Source organism: Sus scrofa, chromosome 18 (genome assembly GCF_054392235.1).
Source record: "Sus scrofa isolate SSC_HxYL_T2T_F1_AM1 chromosome 18, Sscrofa_HxYL_maternal_Yorkshire_Landrace_v2.0, whole genome shotgun sequence".
Classification (NCBI taxonomy): Eukaryota; Metazoa; Chordata; class Mammalia; order Artiodactyla; family Suidae; genus Sus; species Sus scrofa.
In genome coordinates this window covers 45,939,180-45,963,585 of record NC_139400.1, presented here as the reverse complement: position 1 = coordinate 45,963,585, position 24,406 = coordinate 45,939,180, and the positions used below count along the sequence as shown (strand labels likewise).

The 24,406-nt window shown below is 41.6% G+C and overlaps 1 protein-coding gene across 11 annotated transcripts in view; it reads right to left on the bottom strand.

Moving 5' to 3' along the window:
- Positions 1-24,406, bottom strand: part of ELMO1 (engulfment and cell motility 1) — a 555,188-nt gene that overhangs the window by 278,869 nt on the left and 251,913 nt on the right. For all 11 annotated transcript variants that reach the window (XM_021079239.2, XM_085005795.1, XM_021079236.2 and 8 more), the window contains one exon: positions 4,529-4,633. In XM_021079239.2, the coding sequence (XP_020934898.1) occupies positions 4,529-4,633 (105 nt within the window). The remainder of the gene's footprint in view (positions 1-4,528; positions 4,634-24,406) is intronic.

Below are 24,406 nucleotides of genomic sequence, written 5' to 3'. Positions count from 1 at the left end.
TAGTTGGGTCACAGCCTCATTAAGAAAAACCTTTATTTATAACACAGCACTATACCCAACAAGATATACAAAAAGGGTCAAGTTTTCTTTTTTCCATATTGACCCAACATCAGAACATTTTTCCAAGTAGTGCCATGGTTTAAAATTGGGTCACTGGGGAAAGAAGCAAGTCCTAAGTGACTGTGATATAGTTAAACAGTATAATAATTTATAAAACAGCGAAATGTTTATCTACTCAATATATTGTAGGAAACTGCAAATAAATATCAAGTAAAGGTTTTTTGACTTCAGAGATGTGTCCAGGATAGGTCATATCTAAAATTTCAGAAGAAGAAAAACCCCAGGAGGGAAAAAAGAAAAGATTAAAAAACAACAACAACAACAACAAAAATTGCACTATCTTCCTTCGCTTCCTGTTTTATTTTCTGGTACCTAAAAACTAGACCCTGCCATCTTTGTTGACCACCACATCCACTGGGTATGGCCTTGGCCTGGCAGATAGCAGGTGTTTGATAATATTTCTTGAATGAGTCTATGAATAAATGAATGTGAATGTTGAAAGGGATTTCTCTTCCTTTAGTTCAATGCTTTTTAGCATCTGAGAAAATGAACTGTTTTTTTGTTTGTTTTCCATGTGGATATTTTTTCCCTTTGGAAAGACATAAGCAATAACAGAAACATCTCATTTGCATGCATTTGGCTTTTCTTGTTGCATATTTAAATAGCTTACCCAACTTTTTCAAGGTCTGGGATTGATACACAGCATGCTTCTGTCTGGCTATAATGCCAAGAGGTTCTGAAGTTCTCCTGAAATTCTGAAATACTTCTGCATGTCTCTTCTCCTGTCACTAGTCTGAAACTCATGACCACATGTGAGATCGGGAAAGCTTTGCAGTGATACCATCACCAAGCTTATTTATTCCTTTAAATAACACAATTAAAGTGGCGATCAAACATTTGGTAACAAGGCAATACATAGAAAAAAGACAGGCTTTGGTTTTCAAAGCATTTACAATCTAATAAAGATAATGTGATATTATACATGAAGTTTGCATGCTCTATAAAAACTGGAAAAACTTTATGAAAAGTTTATAAAATGGAAAAAGAAGGTGCCACCTCCCTTCCTTTTAGGAGCAACATTTGGACCACGCTAGACACAAACACTTGTTTGATGGTCCCATCAACTTTCCATGTCTTCTAAGCATTCCTCTTTGACTCTATCCCTTTACCCATCATGCCAAGGAGAACAGATCTGTTGTGTCCATCACACTCCAAGTCCTGAGACAGGGTGCTAAAGACTGGAAAGAGCCTGAGATTTGGAAGCCAAAGACGCAAGTTCAACAAAAACTGGTCAACTGGCTGTTTGATCTAGTGGAACTCTCAGCACTTCTCTAAGTCCCAGGTCCTGGATCTATAAAACCATGATAACCACACTGTCTCATAAGCTATTCCTGAAGAATGAGCTAATATATGGAGCATGTAAGTTACCCAACCTGTACCAGGTACTCATTTCTCTGATCAAACAAGGGAAGACAAATATTACCATGAAGAATTAACTTCATTCTGAAATCACTCTTTCTTTTAGTTGTTAAGAGTTTTCTTAGGGAATTTTTTCTGATCCCATTTCCACCTCAGCCCTGGCCATTGTGGGTTTGGAATCCTCAGGCTTCCTGCTCGTGACCTCCTGCTTTGTGAGTGAATCTTGGCTCCCACAATAGCCAGCAAGAGTCTTCAACCAAATGAAAACCAACTCTCCTGAGTTTCTCAGTGGCTCCTAGTTAAATAATTAAATACACCAGGAATCTATGTTCTAAGTCCAAAGGTTTTATTTCCTCTAATAGTCACTAATCTTCCTTTTTCCAAAGCACTGAGAATTGTCATTTCAGGGAGGGGGAAAAGCACAAAACAAAACCCAACACACGACACGCTCAGCTCTGTGCTACCACCCTGTCTGTGAAGCAGTGACAGTAGGGTCATGGGAGTGAGCCAAGCACCGCCTTCCACCTCTCACAGACAGGGCCTTGGTGGGGAGATCCGGGGAAGGTGAAGCCGCTCCAGAAAAAATAAAAGCAATATGCCCAGAGTAAATAAGACCCAGAAGCCTGAAATCATGCTATATCTCCAGATTTTACTCCAGGCACAGTGGGATGCTCAGATTTGCAATTCCTCCCTGTTTTCCGTGCCCGTCCAAGTATGGGGTAATTGAATTACATCCGATGCTTGCATTAGTACGTGGTTACAGAGGTTATTCAAATCATACACGAGAAATCAGGCTGCCCATCAATAAATCCATGCTTCAAAAATAGACCTTCATGTAATTGTTAAAAGGAGCAAAGGCCACAATTCCCAGATGATAAAAATGAATTGATCATTGGCAAGAGACCATTGAAACAAAAACTAAAGAAACTCTTTACTCGATTAATAAGAAATCATTTAAACCCACTATGTGCCAGGTACCACAAGAGGTAGGATTGTGGGCCAGGATTTGTCCCTGAAGCATTCTAAGCTCTGGTTAGGAAGCCTAGTCTAGCTGGCATGAAAGGTGGGTTCAAGGATACCAGACTTTGGCAGGGAGGCCAGGAAGATAATGTTGTAACAATCTAGAGGAACAGATTCGAGGCAAAGAAAAGGTTAAGGATGTAGAAAATATAGAATGTGGTGTCTACACAGGGCTTGGACTCCTTTGCCCATGTTGCAGGCTACCAAAGCATCTACCTGGACAGATGTCCCACTGCATAGAAGGTCTAGATGTCTCCAAATGACTGCCCCTCAGGCTGGCAGATCTAGTTCAACTGTGACACCACCATCCATCTTCAAGCCAGTATCTCCCTCTTCCTTGGAGAGAGTCTAGTTTATCGTAGCTCCAAAATGATTAATTCAAACTGCTTCTCCCCACTGCCACAGCCACTACCGTCATTCTTATGCAACTAATGACACATTCAACATCAATACTCTATAATTTTAGAAGCATTCATCCACAAACATTAATCAGTTAATGCTAAATTCAATTTCTATTAGGCTTCTTCTTTTCATACTCAACTCTCCAAGGCTATATACTACACAGTATCTCAAAAATATTATTTACTGAGAGAGTAGATTACATTCCTAGCAAATAATCTGTGCAATAAATACAGACCCATATAAGCCAAACCAAGCTTTTGTGAAAAAATAATGTTCTTATGGAAAAATGCATTTCTAAGTACCTGAGAACTACATAAAACCTTTCAGAGAAATGCGTAAAATCCTTTGTATAATCAAATTATAAATAGCGTTTCAGTATAAGTGAAAGCTGGTCAAATAACATGTATAGAAAAACACATAAAGTTAAAATAGAGTGCCTGTGGGGAATTCTGACCTGGCATGACTTTTTTTCCCAAAAGGGTCACTACTGGTTGGGACAATTTTTCACAGTGCATGCTCTCCCATGTGTCAGAGGATTCTGGCCAGTAGCGCCCCCACTGGTCATGGGGACCACCAAAGACACACGCCCACACATTTGCAAATGCTCCCTGGGGCAACAATGCTCCCTTGTTAGAGGAGAAACTTTAGCCAAGATAAGAGGAATTGCCTGCAATTACATTACCAGGTCTTGAACCCTGGTCTCTGGAAAGCCAGTGCCAAGAGGGATCCAAAGAGAGAACGTCAGAGTCATGTCTTCCTCTGATTTCAGCTTTCCCCTTCCTGTATTGGGATATTCATTCATCGAGTATTTTCTAAGCTCATACCTCGTCATCATTTTAACCACCCTTGTCCCATTTATTCATATCCACCTCCACCTCAATCTTGGACCTGTATACCTCACCCAACTGAACCTGGGCTCCTTTTCCTAGGCACAGGGGACAGGTGTCAGCACAAATCTGGGGCCTCCAGTGGAGCAGCCCTGAAGGGCAGGCCCGCTTTGTCACTCCAACAGCTCCAGTTCATTCACACTTTGTTCTTTGCTTTGTCCCTTGCTCCGCCTCAGCAGGTGGCACCTTCTCTTTTCCTCTGGTCCCACCCACAGAGGAATCTGCCTTGGTAGCTAGAGTTTCACTAGTCTGTTATAAAATGAAAGTAGGCATTTCTCGTCCCTTTCCAACTCCCCCACTCTTCTCTTCCTGTTTATCTGATCATGCCTCCAGCATTAGATTGAATAGAGCAGTACCAGACAGAACCCTGGGGCCCTTCAAGAAGTCACGTAGGTCTAAGTGGTTTTCGTGATGATCCTGCAGGGTTTTGGTAGATAGTTTGTTCCTCTTCTTTGTTATTTAAGGCTAAGAATTTTTTTCATAATTAAATATTGAACCATGTAAAATATTTCCCAGTATCTAATATATGTTTACCTATCATCATGTAAAAAAAATTAAAAGTGAAAAATCCCTATTTGGGTACTCCTGATTTATTTCATTCACTTTTAATTTCCACTTTATTAAGTGGGGAAAGTCACACTCTGGGGCCACTCTTCTAACGGTAATCCCTTCATATCTATAGATGTGAAATTTGAACTCAGTAGGAAACCAACAAGAGCTGAAAGGGGCTGTGTACTTACCCGGATGTAGGCATCTTGGTGGTGCTTGGCAAAGTACAGCATATTGTCCAGAGCTAACATCCCAGGAGGGGTCTGGGTAAAGTCCATGGCGGGGTTGACATGATTCTGTGATTAAAACAAGATGTTTGATCAGGTTAATTCTTCAGCAGATGTCCCCAACCCCCAGAGGTTTCCCTCCACAAAACCACAAAGCAAGCTCCAAATAATCAAGCAGGATGACATTTGCTATCTCCATGTAAACCTATTGGGGACAGTGATGGGGACTTTTTTTCTACAAGTGTAGCAAAACCAGCTTCTAGACCCAGGGGTCGGGAAACTCAGCTGAAGATCAAAATAGAGGATTATTAGACACAAGACAGCACAGGAAAATGATGTAATGTAAAAACTGTGTTTCCGGTGGCTGTGCTCTAGTGGAACCGACCGCTTTTGAGTAGAAAGACCTGGGAAGCAGCCACATCTCTGCCACTTGCCTTTCTGCACCTTAACCTCCTCATCCTCACATATGAGGGCTAAGTGTGGCCACACCTGTCCATCGTGTTGGTGAACTGTCCAGACTCATGCAGACTGCAGGTTTCCAAGCACAGGTACCCTATAAAATTCAGATGGCCACAGGGTCCTAACATGTGCCTACTCACAGGGAATGTTCTGGCTTGTGGTCACCCACAGAGTGCCAAGAACTACAAAAAAAACCACATTACTTATCAACACATCCAACAATTTCTCTATATGTTCGAGATCACTCAGTAAACCCCATGAGACTCATTCAGAGCAAAACCACGCTCCAGTGTTAATTGTCAAAAATGATCACCAAGAGCTGCCCTAGAAATTCAGATCTAGATGGTGAATGATTTAAGGGAAGTCATTTTCTGTTAAGAGATGGAAAATAGGAGTTCCCATTGTGGCTCAGTGGAAACAATCCAATTAGGAACCATGAAGTAGTGGGTTCGATCCCTGGCCTTGCTCAGGGGGTTAAGGATCTGGCGTTGCTGTAAGCTGTGGTGTAGGCTGCAGATGCGGCTTGGATCTGGCATTGCTGTGGCTGTGGCGTAGGCCAGCAGCTACAGCTCCAATTAGACCCCTAGCCTGGGAACCTCCACATGCCATGGGTGCGGCCCTAAAAAGCAAAAAAACAAAAACCAAAAAACCAAAAACAAAAACAGAGATATGGAAAATAAATGTTAAAGAGATATTCAAGAAAACTACTCTTACATCATAATCTAGGTAATCTGTATGAAAGTACCTATTTTTGTTTCGTTCCTAAAAGCGTCTTAATAAACAACTTGACTCTGATTTGCCAGAGAAATTTTGGTCAACTGTAATTTTTTTTCTTATTTAAGTACAGGAAGGACTTGTTCAAGGTTCAAACAACCCATGCTTTTCTACATTATTCAAGAGTACATAGAAGCTGTCTTTCCATCCCGATTTGAAACATTTTTTATGAGCTAGTAAACACCATCTAAAATTCTAGGACAGGAATTCCCGTCGTGGCTCAGTGGAAATGAATCTGACTAGCATCCATGAGGATGCTGGCTCGATCCCTGGCCTCACTCACTGGGTTAAGGATTTGGCATTGCCATGAGCCATGGTATAGGTCACAAACACCACTCGGATCTGACGTTGCTGTGGTTGTGGTGTAGGCCAGCAGCTAGAGCTCCACTTCAACCCCTAGCTGGGAACCTCCATATGCCACACATATGCGGCCCTAAAAAGACGAAAAAAAAAAAAAATTATAGGACAGTGGTGCTGCCTACTGGCCACAGTTCCACAATTTCCAGAACATCATTGTCCACATCGTACAGCAAGTTGGGTCAGTGTAGTGGCTTCAATATCTTATTTTAGCATTTTATCCTAATTTGTTTAAAAATGTTGGAAATTTTTTTAAATCAAAAAATACTACTATTTATGATTTAAAAGATAAATTAAAAATAGTTGTAACAAAAATGAAGATCATTAGGCACATCAAATGAAGCGAGGTTCAGCCTTATTCTGAGACTAACTGGTGTAAGGGGGTCAGGTCTGTATTCAAGAGTGAGGGGAAAATCAAAATACTGGAAAGAAATGATCAGAGATTTTGCCTAAAAGGTAACTTGCAATGAAAGAGTTTATAATATTTTAATTCTTTAGAAGAAAATAGTGGAACTTCTCTCATTCTGTGTACATTTGTTATTTTGACTTTGATACATAAGATTTTCATGAACACAAGTAATATAAAAATGCTAGTGCTTGATGAGTACTTTCCGGGGCCAAGTACTAGGTTTCACACATGTTATCTAATAAAGAGGAGGTGGTGGGCACTATTCTTATCCCCATTTTATTTGCTTATTTATTATTATTTTTTATATCTGACCCTGCTTTAATTTTTTAATTCTGGGGTCCTATATTCCAGAATATTAAATGGCTGTATATAGGTAGTGTAACTACCGGAGATTTTTATCTCATATTTTTTTCTCAGCTGTACTTTCTCATTGAAGTATAGTTGATTTATAATATTGCATTAATTTCAAGTGTGCAATGTAGTAATTCCATATTTTTATAGACTATACTCCATTTAAAGTTGTTATAAAATATTGGCTATATTCCCTCTGCTGTATCCTTATAATTTATTTTATATATAGTAGTTTGTACCTCTTACTTCCATAACCTTCTCTTGCCCCTCCTTGCTTCTCTCTCCCCACTGGTAACCACTAATTTGTTCTCTAATATCTGTGAATATGTACTTGCTTTGTTATATTCCTTCGTTTTATTCTTCAGATTACACACATAAGTGATAACATACATTACTTGTCTTCTTCCATCTCTCCGTCTAAATTAATTCATTAAGCATAATACCCTCCAGGTCCATCCATGTTGTCGAAAATGGCAAAGTTCTGTTCTTTTTTATGGCTGAGTAATAGTCCATTGTGTATATGGAATATATGTGTATGTACATATGTGTGTGTGTGTGCGTGTATAATCGCACTTTTATCTATTCAACTCTCGGACACTTTGGTTGTTTCCATATCTCAACTATGCTACTATGAACACTGGGTGGGATGCATGCATCTTTTTGAATGAGCGTTTTCTTTGGATATATACCTAGGAGTGAAATTGCTGAATCACATGGTAGTCCTGTTTTTAGACTTTTGAGGGACTGCTATGCTGTTTTCCACCGTGGCTGCATCAATTTTATTGATGGGGAAACAGCTCAGATGAGCTAAGAAGCTTGTCCAGGGCCTTACAACTTGGATTTGGCAGAGCAGGCGATGTTTTGCTTGGACAATATGTCTCTGTGCTTTTGTTCCTACTTTTTTCCTTACCACCAGTTTATAAGTTGAAGGCATTTATTTTAGTACGGCTAGCATTTAGACTTTATATAGCCTGAGAAAGGTTTGAAAAAAAATGAGGCTAATCAATATTAGCAGCTACACAGCCGGGTCCAGCCAACAAAGGAGAGTGTGCCAAATATAAGAGAGAAAAACATGACATTTATTTCAGACCTATTTCTAGTGTTGGTCTATGAATCTAGTCCAAAAATAAATACATAAAAAGAAAATCAAATGAAAAAAAAATTAGTTTCTCTAAATCCAGTTCAAACAGCCCCCCAAAGCTATATGTTAGTGAAGCTGATGAGGGAGGAGGTCCCTGTGGATGAAGAGTCATCAGTCTTGTTTGAATTGTGCTCCCAGGATCCCCTCGTAACCCCTTTCTATCAATCACACACCTCCTTAGGCACACACCAGGGGTATTAAATAGGACACTGCTGCTCTCAAAAGGTCTTACAGTTAAGAAACAATATAGCGTATTTTTAGGGCTCTTCTAAAGATCCATATGGCTGTTTAGCAAAGAGTCCCAATGAAATAATGCCTGACCCGTGCCAGGTATTACATAAAGCACCTTGCATATGCTAACGCTTAATCCTTATAAAACTCCCACAAGGTAGGGCCTCTTGTTGCCTTCCTTTGACTGAAGGAAACTGGGGCACTGAGCATCTGGGTAGCTTGCCCAGAGTTTCAGAGTCAGTGTGTGACAGACCCAGAATTTGAACGCAGTACAGGCTTTTAACCAGGATTTTAGCGTCAAGTTGTTGATCGACCAGACTCTGCTGGGAATTACACAAAGATGTCCAATGCAGGCTCTCAGTTGTGGTTCTGCTTAATCAACGTGTTCTGCTCAGGCAAAGTGGATCTGGGATCCATCCTTTTAAATAAAAGCTACAATTTCTCCAACCCTCCCAGACATAATAGACCAAAGTCTCTCTCATGTTCAATAAACCAGATCCCATTGTCTCCAACAAATAGGCTCTTATTAAGCAAAAGCCAATTAGAAAACTGCCTTTGATTTCCTATGACTTGCTCTAAATTATGAAGGGTCATGCATTTTAGATGAAAAAAATTCTGCAGTTGTGGGTGAACTATATTCTGACTTTTTTTTTTTTTTCCTGTCTCTCTCTCTTTTTAACTCTGGGTGTCATTTTCCCAGCCTCTCTTTCCTTGAAATGATTGTCTCCTTTTACTCTTTCGGTTTTAACAGCCAGTGAAATAATCTTACAAACTGGATTTTGATAACAGAAAAAGTAAATTACTTGCCAAAACATTTGAGAGTTTTCTCTACTGTGACAAAAATAACCTGAGAACCCGGCAAGGCCAACAGCCCCCACTCTTATTTATGAGATGCTTCGGATCCAGATTTATTTTCTTTTCTTGTTCCATGTTATTTTTCCCACCTGTCTTGAAATGGAAGCAGCAAGAGCTTTGATAAATGACTTGAAAATTCCCCTTGTTTTACTGCAAAGCCCGTATACCTCAGTACATCCTTCCAAAACACCTTTTGTTAGAGCCTCTGCACAAGTGCTGCTCCGTGAATCACATCAGACAGCTCTCAGCCCCTGGAGGAAGGGGGCAGTAGCCACTTCCCTTGCTGAGGCACCAGGGTTCCTCACTTTGGGAAAATGGTACCAACTGGTTGAAGACAGCCTGATTTTTAGTGAGCACCATACATGGTTTGTGTAGAGTGTTTCTGAAGATCTGTTTCTCTTCTGTTACCCACATGCCATGTTTTTAGTTGAACTATTTCAATCACACATCTAAGGTCTAACACAGAAACTGTTATACACACACACACACACACAAGTTATATATACATAACAGTTTTATAAATATATATAAAATATATATTTATGGTCACACCTGCAGCATGTGGGAGTTCCTAGGCTAGGAGGTGAATCAGAACTGCAGCTGCCAGCCTACACCACAGCCGCAGCAACATGCAATCCAGGCCGCAACTTATGCCACAGCTTGCAGCAATGCCGGATCCTTAACCCAGTGAGTGAGGCTGGGGATCCAACCCACATCTTCACAGAGACTATGCTTGGTCCTTAGTCCACTGAGCCACAGTGGGAACTCCAGACAGAAACTCTTTCAACATGTTCCAGGCCCATACACCAAGGCCACTGAGGAGCTGAAGTGGACCTCAAATATAATCTAGGCTTGTCACCTTATCTTATACTTGAGAAAACTGAGCGCCTAGTGGAGAACAGAGGTGTCCCCAACTTAAGCAGGCATCCAAATCGCATCTCCTGGAGGGTCTGTGGAAGCATCAATCGCTGGCCCCACCCCGCGTCTCTGATTCAGGAGGGCTGGGGTGAGGTCTGAGAATATGCGTCTCTTACAAGTTCTCAAGTGATGCAGAGGCAGCTGGTTGGGGACCACAATTCAGACCCACTGATGGCTGGAATGGCTCATCTCAAATTACACAGGTCACATCAGAAAAAGATCTAGACTCCAGATCCACCGATACCTTGAATACTATGCAGCTTCTACAATACCACACTTTGAACCCTCTGGTCTCAGGGTGCAATGCATTTAAAATATAGCGTTTTCTCTCTACTTTGTGCTTCAACCTCTTATGGAGAAAATAGATGCCCTTTTGCAGAAAAAGGAATTATAATTTAGAAGCCTTTCACTTCTCCTATTGTTCAAATTTCTGACTAAAAGAACGTGTATTAGTCCCTCCGTAGGGAAGGTAGGAAATTGTAATCAGTCAACATTTTTGACTCTTGACGGCTTCCTGGTTTCGGGAGCAGTGACAGGATAAGCCTGAATGATTTTTAAATGATCTGTGTTTTTCAATTACCAATGTCATGCTAGTCCTTCGTTAGTGTGGATAATAAAGAGATTATTACAATAATGCCTGCCAGATGGCATATCGTGAGGAAAGCCTTTGAGGATTTAGGAGTTAATATTTGTGCTATATGAGTGCTTACATTTGCTGAACAAATGCAGCATTAAAAACAACCTTTCAAACAGGTCACATTGCGTGAATATTCATTCAGTCTATGAAAAGCCCGATCAAGGCTATTTCTGAAGCTGGTGGTTTAAGGTCATGTGCTCCAAGGGGAAGCAGGATTTGATGGTTGCAGCAGATCACTTGGGAACTCTGCCAAACTACACGTGCCTCCCACACTCCTCGCCTCCCCGCCCAGGAGGAAGGAGTATGCGGGCGTTTCAACAGGCATCCTGGCACAGTGCTTATGAACCTTGGATGCACCTGAAAATCCCCTTGGAAGCTTTGGAAAATACTGATGCCCAGACTCTACCCAAAATCAGTTAAATGAGAAACTTTGTGCTTGGGAAACAAGCAACTGGATTTTCAGAGCTCCCCAGGTTGTTCTGATGTCCAGCCAGGGTTGAGAAGACTTTCCCAAATCAATGAGCCTCCAATTTGAGTGTGATCAGAATCTCCTAGAGAGTCTGTCCAAACAGATTGCCGGGCCCCAGCCCTAGAGTTTCTGGTTGAGTAGGTCTGGGGTGAGGCCTGAGAATTTGCATTCATACACATTCCCAGGTGTTACTGACAGTCTCAGGATCGTACTTCGAGAACCTCTGCCCTAAAGCCATAGTAACCCAAGGCTAGCATGTGCTAGCAATCTATACCCACCAACTGATGGGCTTGGAACCTTGATCCTCTGCATCAAAATGTTTGGTTCGGCAATGACTTTTACTGATACCTGCTTTAGGGAGGCCATGCACTCTCTGATTGACACAGGCCCCACTTCTCACTTGGCTGCTTCACACATATGTATAAGGAGGTTCTTAACAACATCTGATGTTGTGACCCCAACATGGATCAATGTCAATGTTCCAAGAGTCCTGGCTGTAGCCTTTAGAAATCTTTGGATTCTGGCCTTGGTTCTCTCCATTAAATTCAATGAAGATGAATATTTTGGATAAGGACAGAGAAGGTATCCTATTAAACATGCCTTAAGAGTGGGCAAGATGATGTATAAGCTGAGGAGCTGAAAGATATCTGTGCCCAGGTACAGGTGGGTATTGGGCCAGGCACTCCAAATGCATGATCTAATGTCATCTTCTCAATTACCCCATGGGGCAGGTTACAAATCAGGTAAATGTTATTCTTCTCTTCCTACACATGACAGTAAGAACTTGTGACTCATGCAAAATCATGATTAGAAGTGACAAAGTCACCACTTCAGCTCTGTAGGGTTTTTTTCCTATTTAGGTTCAAAAGGTCTTTGGAGAATAAGATGGACCCCATTAGCAAGAATAGGTTGAATCAGAAAAATGTAAAGTCCTTTTTTTTTTTTTTTTTTTAAAAAAAAGGCTTTTTAAAAAATTCGATGAATACTTCTACAGAATAAGGGAAATGTGGCTTAGAAATAATTCATGAGATTCCCGCTCCACATCATTGAAATTTGATTCTTTTAGGTAAAGCACAAAGGATCTGCATGAAAGAAACACCCAGGAAGATGTTAAGGGTTCAGGGAAAGAGCTGCTAAACTACCTAACTTCCCTGCTGTACCTTCCTCTCGGCTGTGCATCTCTTCTCGCCTGGTCTCTGGAACATCTCTGCTGGTCCCTCTCAGGCCATTCACCTACCTGCTACCCTTTCGTTCTCCTGATCTTCAACCTGCCTCCACTTTCCCTCCTTTGGCAGGTCCACAACTCATCTTTTGGAGACTGCCTCTGGTTCAGCTGGGCTCTGGGAGCATCCGCCACTACCCACTGTCACCAGGAACCCCCTCCCTGAGCCTGTTCTGCAACCTAGGAGAGTCCATGGCCAATCCTACTCTTAAGAACTAAGAGTTAGAGTTGGCAAAGTTAGGCCAAGATGGGTCAATTTTGCATGGCAGTCAGGAGGCTCTGATAGGCTGGGTAACAAGAAGGACAGAGGAGGGTTCCACCAACTGGGCCCAGGTGAGGCCACCTCTGAACACAGTACACAGTCCTGGGGGCCATACTGACAGCCAGCTCCTGACACACAGGAAATCATGCACCAAAGGGCAGCCAGAAAGATGCAGAAATAGATGAACAGAAAGGCATATCAGAAAAATTGGAAAAAGAAACATAGGATATTTAGCCCAGGGGGCCAAGAAAGGTATGTGTGGTATGGTGGCAGAGTGGGATGGAGGCTGTGAACTGGGCTACTACCGCCTTTAGGCATCCAAAGGATTGATATTGTCCTGAGCAGCTACAGGAAACAGGATTAGCAGAGAAGTTCTTGTTTTTAGAACTATTGAAACAAAAGACTGGTTGTCCAGTAGGAATGTTGTCCAGGGAACCAAAGGACAGAGAATTGGAGCAAACGACCTTTTAGATGCCTTGCAGGCCCCTGTTCATTCTTTCATCAAATAATTTTGGATTTCTACTACTGTGCAAGGCACCATGGGAGACAGACATGATACAATTCACCCAAAGATTAATTTAAACAAAAATAGTACTTGCCTCTCAGAAATGACTTATTAAAAGTCTTAACAATGCAACTTTGAAATATGCACACACATCACACACACATGTATCAAACACACACACACACACACACGCATAGATAACTTCACAAATGCACACTGGGGAAGCTCTGACAAAGCAAATTCTGCACTTAAAGCAAATTTCCTTAGTTAACAAAACAATGTCCCTTTTCAAATTACTCTTAAAAGGTCAGAAAAGGCCATGCAGTGCTGTGTATACAATTTAGGAAAATCTAGGCTCATTCTCACTTCATTATCTTGAAGAAGCAGAGTTGAGACTTACTGAATAAAAGAATAAGCTCCAATATTGTTTATTTGATATGTTGATTCAACAGTCAATACAAAGAATTACCATAAAAACTCAATTAAAATGCCTTGGGAATAAATCTTCTTTAAAATGAAGCTGCTTATGGCTTAAAAAAAAAAAAAAAAACAGAAAACGACTTCATGAATAATGAAATAATGCTGTCAAGGTTTATAAAGATATCTGCACTTTTTCTACTGAGCTGAGTGCATGCAGGCTTGTGAACACCCCCAAGCATCGTGGCTCACACTAGCAAGGCCCCACTCTTTCTTCCGTGAGCTCCCAGCTCCTTTCCTCACTGCTCCTTTTAGACCTTCCTTTTCACCTACCTTTTGTCCTTTTAAGACAGGAGGCAAACGAGGAGCACTAGTCATCCCCTGGGTTTCTGTCTCCCTTTCTCACGCATCCCTGGGAAGAACACAGGCTGAAAGGGCCATCAAAGGACACAGAACCTGTGCTACCTTCACTCCAGGGCTGGCCTAGTTAGCCGAGCAGGAAACCCGGCCCAGCTCTCCAGACAGCCTCTGGTAAGCGAACCACCATGACATGGGAGACGAAACCTCTTTGCCGCAATGGAGCTCAAGTCTGATCAAGCTGCAGCTGCTACAGATGGACCTTGGGAGGTCAAAACCATGCAGGGGCTTGTGTGCTGCAATCCCGGCCTTCTCCAGGACCTAGCACCACATGGCCCTAGCCAGAGACAGTGACAATGGCCATGATAACTCCAATCATGGGAGCAGCAGCTAACATGCACATGCCACTTAATGGGTGCCAAGGACTGTTCTCAGCCAGGGGTTACTTCCATGCAGGAGCCAATCTGGGTCCACCACTCAATTTTGTAGAGTTGTGAGTTTTAAAGTTTTGTGTCCTTTTTACACTTTTCCAAGTCTTTCTTTTCTTTTCTTTTTTTAACCAAAAGGAAAAGAATTATCTCTGACAGGTGAAAACTACATGAAATTAAAATTTCAATGTCCATAAAGAAAGCTGTGTTGGAACCCAGCCATGCTCATTTACTTACATATTGCCTGTGGCTGCTTTTGCATGTGGCCTGAAATGCCTAAAATAGTTACTTCCTGGCCCTTTACAAGAAAGGTTTACCAACCCCCCATCCTAAGCATTTTGTCCTCACGGCAACTCTATTATGAGTTGAGAACTTCCACATGCATCAGATGCAGCCAAAAAAAACAAAACAAAACAAAATTCAACTAACAAAGAAATGATCATGTTTTGCTACCCAGAAAACACATGAGCCCTTTGTAAATGTTCAATGCTTTACTCCCCTGGATAACACTGTAATAATTTTAAAGATTCCCAAGTTTTAACTGCAAATTCCGTGTCTTGCAAATTTTATGCTGAAAGGAATATTTTCAGTAGCTTTAACTCGTGGTTCAATGCCCCGCCCTGCTGTCTTCAGGCTCTTTCCTTCTGCTGATGGAAGGCAAATCTCAGAGGGTGCCTTAGATATATGTATTTTTATATAAGACTTTTATATGTTCATATACTTTTTTATACTTTATATACTTTTATACAAGATTGCTTGCAATTTTGATACGGCAGGATCTGGCTTGTGTCTGGTAAGCGTTCTCCTCCTTTCCCCCTTCAGTGTCACTCTTGGATATGGTAAAGTCTTGGCCTTTAAATCTGGAGACTGTGGTCTCTTTTCTATATCAGAATAAGCAGAATTCTTATGCTTATTTTAAAGATGAAGACATCGAGGCATAGAGAGGTTAAGTACCTTGCCCACATTCATACAACCATTATACCAGAATTTGAATCCAGATATCCAGAGCCCATTTCTGAAATGCTATTCTAAAAGGAGAGTTGGCTAACCATACAGTGGGAAAAAAAAAATCACTTGATGAAATACTACATAGCCTTTAAAAATTATCGTCATAGAGTACTTATTGATCATAAATGAAAAAGATAGGAATATAAAATATGCATTGTATTCTGTGTAAAATTTCAACAGTAGTATAGTATACATTCATTGGCTCTGTGTATTTTATAGAGAATGCTCATTTTTATTGTTATTATACTACGTGTATGTGTATATATATATATATAGACAACATCAAGATATATACTTAGCATGTAATTGTGAGTTTTTTAAAAAATACTTTCTAAAACCTGGAAGGAAATTTACTGATGTATTAATAGTAATTATCTGTGGTGGTGGGAAGAGGAGAGGTTTTTTTCTCTATCATATGCATGGATCTTTATTCATATTAGATTAGGGGGGTTCTCACTGTTCTCTAAGGAAACACAGACTAACCTGCAGGAGAGCAAGAGAAACAGATTGGATTCTTACCCTGGACCCTGCCCAAGGCTTTGCTGAAGGCCTCCCAGTAGGTCATGTTCAGGTCACATGACCCAAGAGATGCTCTCCGGCAGGAAGGCTCATCTCCACCTGCCTAAGTCCTATGCAGGCAGGTGGGCAGCTTGGATCCTGCAAAGAGCATTTCAGAAAGTGTGTGACATTGCCTCAGATGGAGGAGGCCAGGAAGAGGTCCTTGTCTGATCCCAACTCTCAGAACCAGAGGCAATCTTAGGTCAGGAGACCTCTTGGGCTTGGGCCACTGCAGGGTATTTGCTCAATCTGCCCTCTGAGCTTAAAGGACTCCCTCCTTTAATGTGGCTCTTTTAAGCTAGCATCTCCTGGAGCCTGACACATCACACCATCCTTCATTTCATTTCTCAGGAAACTATGATCACAGTTTCGGCCTGGGCGAGTCACTTCACAACAGACTGGGCAATCCTAGGCCACCTGTAAATGCTGGCAGTTGGACAATTTTTTTTTTTTTTTTGTCTTTTTGCCATTTCTTGGGCCGCTTCCGCGGTGTATGGAGGTTCCCAGGCTAGGGGTCGAATCGGAGCTGTAGCCACCAGCCTACCCTAGAGCCACAGCAACGCGGGATCCGAGCCGCGTCTGCAACCAACACCACAGCTCACGGCAACGCTGGATACATAACCCACCGAGCAAGGTCAGGGATCGAACCGGCAACCTCATGGTTCCTAGTCGGATTCGTTAACCACTGTGCCACAACGGGAACTCCTACAATATTATCTTGATGGGACCTTTCAGCTTCAAAGCCCTCTGAGTTATAAAAGTTAGGGTTGCCTAACTTTTGAACCATTGAAACTGCCTGTATCTGACCATTTTTGATACACAAAAATGGAATTTCACATGGTTCAACCTAAAAATGATCAAGGTAAATAGATGCAATCAACCCCAGTCATCTTGAAAATTCTTGGAAGGAGATGGCCTTCTAGAGAATGTAGTGGAAGCAATTCCAAAGGGAATCAGCCAGAGCGGAGGACAAAAAGGCCTGAGGGAGTGCCACAGTTTTAGTTTGTTTTTTTAATGCTTTTTATTTTATGTCTGTCTGTCTGTATGTTTTAATGGCCATACCCACGGCATATGGAGGTTCCCAGGCTAGAGGTAGAATCAGATCTGCAGCTGCCGTCCACACCAAAGCCCATGGCAACACCAGATCTGAGCCTCGTCTGCAATCTACACCAGATCTTTAACCCACTGAGCCAGGCCAGGGATCGAACCCGCATCCTCAAAGAGACAATGTTGGGTCCTTAACCTGCTAAGCCACAATAAGAACTCCTAAAAGGAGCTTTTTAAAGTGCATCTTGTGACACCTCTGTGAGCTCAGAAAAGACAGAAGCGGAAGTCTCTCCCCTCCTGGGTGTCTCTCATAGGGACCAAGAGAAACGCAGGTGACCTCTGTTTAGGTTTGGCTTGGTTTTGCTCATAGAAAGCTACCCATCTGCTGATAGAGTGACTGTGACTTTTCCAGTCCTGAGCATAGGGGTCTGAAAAATAAGGATTTGAGACCATTACCAACCAGAGAGCAATAAACCCTGAAAGAGGAGGGGAATTATCGGAAATGTTAGATAAATAGCATGTAAATGCCAAGTTGCCCTTAACCTTGGCAAACAGATGAAACAGAATTAAACGCTACCAGGTCAGTGGGAAGAGGATCTGAAAGAGCGTGGATGTGTGTACACATCTAACTGAATTACTTTGTTATACAGCAGAAATGACCACGACATTGTAAATCCGCTACGCTTTAGTAAAACTTTAAAAAATGAAACAAACCCTACTAGGTAAACAAACAAACAAAAATCCTCTCGCAAACCTCACATGCTCTAGGAACTTTGGCTCGAAGGCCCCCCACACACCTGGAAGGATCCGCCCAGTGACTCAGAGGGTGAGGGCAGCGGAAAGGGGGCGCAGGAGAAACTGGAACTAACTTCTCGGAGTCTCATTGATTTTTTTAGTAGTTATTTTACTAACTTCAGCCTCCTCTAACAACTGGGGCTTTGATAATTATACTTCACAGAAAAAACAACCTTAAAAATATATACCACGGCTTTAAACCAAGTGTGTTATCACAAAATACGCTTGTGAAGAAAATTTTACTCAAAATTCTGACGACCATCCTTTCCGAGAACAAAACCTTGCAGGAAAACAACATGCCATTTGCACACAATAGGACAGAGAAGGACCACCAGCTAAACCTGTCCTGTTCTTTTTCTTCATCGTACCCCCTCCCAAGTAAAGGTGTCTGAATAAAATACAGCAAAGTGTTACTATCTATTAAATCCAAGCGGTGGGTACATACATGTTATTTTTCTCTGAAAGAAATAGTTCCTTCTTACAATTTTTCTTTTTTCTTTCTTTCTTTTTTTTTTTTTTTTTTTTTTGGTCTTTTTAGGGCTACACCCATGGCATATGGAGATTCCCAGGCCAGGGGTCTAATCAGAGCTATAGCTGCCAGCCACAGCCACAGCAACACCGGATCTGAGCTGCATCTACAAGCTACACCACAGCTCATGGCAATGCAGGATCCTTAACTCATTGAGCGAGGCCAGGGATCAAACCTGCGTCCTCTTGCTTCCTAGTCAGATTTGTTTCTGCTGAGCCACAACGGGAACTCCCCCTTTTTTTTTTTTTTGGCTGTGCCTGCAGCATTCGAAAGTTCCAGGGCCAAGGATCAAACCTGCACCAGAGCAGTGATCCGATTTACAATTTAAATTTAGGAAGTCTACATTTTATTAATTTTATTTTTCCACGGCAAACTAAAGGAGGTTTAATAACTTTAGGACTTTGCACCTTCAATATTATGGAATAATAAAGTAAGATCAAAAGTGGCTGTTGCCAGAATTGCAAATGGGCACTTACGTGTGATATTGCTTTCATACTGATCACGCTACCTTTCTCCCCTGCTGTATGCTGGCATGTCAAGGAGAACTGAAATGTATTTTCAACAACAAAGGAGGAAGCCAACTATTAAAGAAGACCCTTGGAGATCAGTTTTCATATTTCCTTTTGTGAAATGCAGCGGATGCCTCTGCTGCTCTTAGATAAGGAATATTAATAGGAATATTTCAGTCCTCCACAAACGAACCTTTCATGAACAGACTTGGTGCAGATATGGTCAGTCTTTTTAAAACCACCCCGAATATTTTTATATAAATTCTTCCCTCATCTACAACAGACCATGATTTCCTCTCCTACTCCCGATTTTCCTGGAAAGGATCCATTTTAATTTAAATTTAATTCTATTTTATTTGGCTGCACCTGGGCCAGGGATCAAACCCACACCACGGCAGCGATGACGCTGGATCCTTAACCTGCTGCGCCACAAGGGAACTCCAAGGATTGATTTTCAGTGAGGCACCCTAGGTGAAGGAGCTTTGCCGTCAAAGGAGCTTTGTCCCTCGTCAGACAACAGGCAGAGGGGGCAGGATGAGTCCGCTCTTTCGCAAAGTGCTCACTCTTCATCGGTAAAGTTGATGGAAGTGGTGCCTCCCTCAGTGCAGGGCATGGAATGGGGAAAATCAAGGGACAGCTCCAAAGGAGCACAGCTGCCCCATTCCCCCCATCCCAGAGACCCTAGAGAAGGCCATTCCTGTGAGTAGAGTGCCTGTCTGGGTCTTATGTCCACCACAATCACGGGGCTTATCCTCCAGACAAGCCACCCCAAGTGGCTTTGTATAGGCAGGAAAGTCTCTGGTCCTTATGCCAGACAAGGACCTCATCAGAAAAGAGCCTGGCTACCCGCAAAGGGCAGAGCAAGCACAGAGGGCAGCACGGCATGGTGGTAAACAGTCCAGATGTGGAGAGAGACCCCACGAGTTCCAATGCAAACTTCGCAATTAGTTGATGCTCTCAGAAAAGAAATCCCACCTTCCTGAAATTCCTTTCTTAGAAAAGAAATTTCTTAGAAAAGAAAGATTCCACCTTCTTCACCTATAACGCTGTGTAGGCACCACCTCTCTTGGTGGCCTGATGAAGATCAAAGAAGACGATGTATAGCAAACGCCTTGAACGGAGCACCAGGTAAGTCCCAGGGATAGGGTGGGTCTTTTACCTTCCATCTAGAGTTCTCTGTTACCCCCAGGCAAAGCTCCCTAGCTCAGAAATCCTGGTCTTTTTCTAGGTCTGGTTCCTTTCAAGACATCCATGAACCTTGAATTTTTAGGCTTCAGATGCTGTTAATTTGAAGTCTGGCTTTCTCGCTGGCCTCAGATCTGATTCCCTACCCTATGTTCAACCCACACTCACTCCATGATCTCACCAATTCTGTGCCAAAGGGGCCTCCATGGCAATGCTGTTTGAGCCATTTCCCCACCCCAGGGACCTGTCAACAGGATCAAGACAACGAATTAAAGAATCAAAAGTCCCCCAAAGATTCTGGAGGATACGGTACCTTCTCGAGCATGGAAAATTTCAGTCTCCCACCCGCAAGGTGACTTGTCTATTTATAGGGACTTCTGGCAAAGAAGATTTAATAGCATTTCTCATTTTTCTCTCATTTATACATTCAGCAACATTTTACCTGACTTCCAGATGCCGAGTTACATAAGATAATGCAACAATATAGAAGACTGTCAGTTCCAAATTAGTATCCCTACACCACTTCACATAGGAAATATTTTAATGATCATCTTAGGCAATTGGCTTAGATACTTCAGATCCAGTGATCAATGCAACGTTCAAATATATAGGAAATTTCGCTCCACTGATTTGCATGTGCTTCCTTGATTGGCATTTACTGTGAAGACTGTCTCTGAGACATGAGAGAAAGGCTTGAAGTAAAATAAATAGGTATCTCAGTTAAACATGATGTCATCTTCCATACCATTCCAGGGCAGGGAGCGTTCATTAATGAATAGAGAGGCAGAAAGAAGAAAGGGAGAGAGGGAGAAATACAGGACTGGTGGAAGGTGAGGGATAATGAGAGAATAATCAGGGCGTGGGAGTGTAGTGGAACTAAATATATTTAATGTCTGATATTCCCTGAAGAACAAGAGTGAGAACTCCAGGGAACCACCACATAACATGGTTGAGGGTTTAGAAATACTACCATACACCACTGAGATTATCTATTTATCTATCTATCTATCTATCTATCTATCTATCTATCTATGTATCATAGTGAACGGTAATAGTTCTGTCTCACATGAGAGTTTAAAATCTTGACAAAGAAAATTTTTCCCAAATTTAATAAGAGGACTCCTATAAAAGTATAGATGAAACATGCGTCAAGACTTATTCAACTCCATAATGAAGAAACCAGCAGGATGGTAAAGCTGGTTCAAAGAGCATCTGAGGGGGAAGGTATCTGCAGCATTTGCAAAAAGAATTTTGGTAAAAGATTGCTAGGTTGCTTACAAAGCTGGTTGCTGTCCTACAGCTCATTACAACAAGCAGCCTACCGGGCAGCTCGACCAGCTTAAAAACTACACATGAACATATCACTTGCCAACATCTAGGCTCCAATAAAAGTAAACAACCAAGTCAAACACAAGGATGCTGCCCTGGAGAATTAAATAATCCTCAGCTAGACATTTTTTATAACACTCCAGTATGACATTGAAAGGATACACCACTCTACTTTCGCCTTCTTCCCAAGTTTTGAATTTTTTTCTCAGCAACCTATTGACTATAATAGTACACACTTCAAAGAAAAGAAAAAAAACAGGTATGACTTAGCTGAGTTGGGCTGCAAATGTTGATTTTTTTTTTCTTGCTGTTTTTCCCTTTTTCAATTAGAAGATCATCCTTAAATCTGATCTCTGGATTTCTTAGAGGAAAACAAATAGCTGACTCATTAGGGGGGAAGAGAAAAAAGTTCTTCACCTGCCACTTAAATATTCCAACTGACTCACTTCAGATGTTCTGAAGAAGAAACGTGTTGTCAATATCTGTGAGCATAGGAAGGAAGGGAAGATTCACATTTACGAATCCAAGACATTTCAAAATCCCAAAGCTTAGTGCTTTTGTCTTATGATTTTGATTAATGAGCACTGCTAAAGTCCACAATCTAGAGATAAACCTCATCTGAAAGATGAAAAAGTCTAGAAATTCTATTTTTAATTAATAAGATTCAGAATTAAGGTCACCATCTTTCATCGATTCCAGATGCACTTTTTTATATTGTCATAGTTCTTAATTTGGGCCGAATTTCATAATCAATGGCAGCTTTCAATTGCTCTCCATCTGACAGCAGTCACAAAGCAATTTTCTTTTCATGAGCATGTGTGAAAATTAAAAACACCAGCATCACGACAGCAGAATGGGTACCAAGGTCTGCAATAAAAACCCCAAGACAACACTGAGCTCTTTTTAACCCCAAGCACGCAATTGTCATGGGGAGGGTAGGAGCTGAGGCAAACCAAGCCTGCCTCGCTACCTCTGCAGTCCGGTGGTAGCTGTGCAAACTCTACAAACCTGCAGAAGTAGGTGAGCAGAAAAGCCAGGCACCAATGACTTTTAATTTGTTTTCAGATTCCTTTTAAACTGCATCAGTAATGCTCTTAGGGCACTTGGGGCAAAGAGCATGGAAAACACAGATAATGAAGGGCTGAGGGGAAAGTGACTCAGAAGAGTTGAGTTTGTATGTAGAAATTTCAGGAATGAAACTTACCTAATTTATTTTCCTGGTATTTTTTCTTTTTCTGCTTTTTTAGGGCCGCACTTGAGGCATTTGGAGGTCCCAGGTTAGGGGTTGAATTGGAGCCGTAGCCACCGGCCGACACCACAGCTACAGCAACACTGGATGGGAGCCTCATCTGTGACCTACACTGCAACCTGCCACAAAGCCACTCATCGAGGACAGGGATTGAACCCACGTCCTCATGGATACTAGTTGGTTCTTAACCCACTGAGCCACAATGGGAACTCCTTTCCTAGTATTTCTTTTCTCGTGTTTACGAGAGTGTTAAGAGAGAAGCATCTATGTATCAGCAATTATAACAGAGGTATTTAAATACATAAAAATATTTTGTAAAATACTTAAATAATAGGAAGTATTGGTTAACAGTTAACTGGCTAGTTGTTTTTCTTCATTCTTAGTTGCACATTAAATGTATATCTACCAATCAGTGGCACCTTGGACAATGAAATTCAGGCATATAAATGTAGCTACAGCACCAAGATTTACTCAGGAGATTTCTAGGTAAACTCATGTGATTAGAAAAATATAATCTATTAGTTTATTACTATAACTGGGCCTTACTTTCTCTCCTAATAGGTTTTTTTTTTCTGCTCTTTTTTTTAGGGCTGCTTCCTCGGCATATGGAGATTCCCAGGCTAGAGGTCTAATCAGAGCTACTGCTGTCAGCCTATAGCACAACCACAGCAACGCCAGATCCGAGCCACATCTGTGCTCTACACCATAGCTCATGGCAATACCGTATCTTTAACCCACTGAGCGAGGCCAGGGATCGAACCGGCAACCTCTTGCTTCCTAGTCAGATTCGTTTCCACTGCGCCATAATGGGAACTCCCTAATACATTTTAAAGGAATGGGAACACATCTAGCACAAGATCTCCTTACATCCATCAGCTCGTAAATACAATCAGATACAAACCAAAGGATAAAAATAAAGAAATTGTCAAGAGTATTTGCCCTTGGGGAAGGAAAAGGGAGGCTGGGGGAAAGAGGTTGAAGGTGGAATTTTCACCTTTTTTTATTTTATACACCTTTTGAATTTTGTCCTATTGCCCATTCAATGTATAAGGAAAATTAATAAGTGTATTTTTTTTTTCTTTTGGCTACACCCATGGCATGAAGAAGTTCTAGGGCCAGGGATGCAATCTGTGCCACAGTAATGACCTGAGCCACAGCAGTGACAACACCAGATCCTTAACCCGCTAAGCCACATAGGAACTCCAGTAAAGATATTTTTAAATAAAAACATCATTTAGAAGAACACATTTTCACCATTTAGATGGCATAAATCATTGAGCAATGACAGAAGCTAGGAGTTTAAAAGAGCCTCCAATGGCCATCCTGTAAGACAATACTTAAATATGGAGCTGAATTTCTAGGACTAGAGTGAATACAATATCTAGAGGAAAAGAAAAAGGAATTCCATATGGAGAGTTTTAATTTTAGATGGCTTCTCTCGTCAGCTTCATTTCTATCTCTCCTCTCCTTTGAAATTCTGTAAAGGGTCGAGGGTGGAGAGAGAATTGTCTGTGCTTTCATTTTTTAAAAAAGTCATTTCATACTGAAATCCTCTTCTGAGCCACTTAGGATATCTCAGAAAAGAAATTTACTCCCAATATCTAGGAAGTGTTTTCTCAGTATCTGTTCTAGCATAAGAGAGAGGCTGAGACACTTCAATGCATCTCCCATTCTGTCTCCCCCGCCAACACCCTTATCCAAAATACCCCCAAACCACAACCAGTTTATTATTCTCCCTCTCCTTTCACAGATTCCATCAGCTAAGTCAAGAACAGGTAAGATTCGGTGGGATATTTGTGTAAACTTAGGAGCTAGTCTCATAGCCTTGATTATATTACATT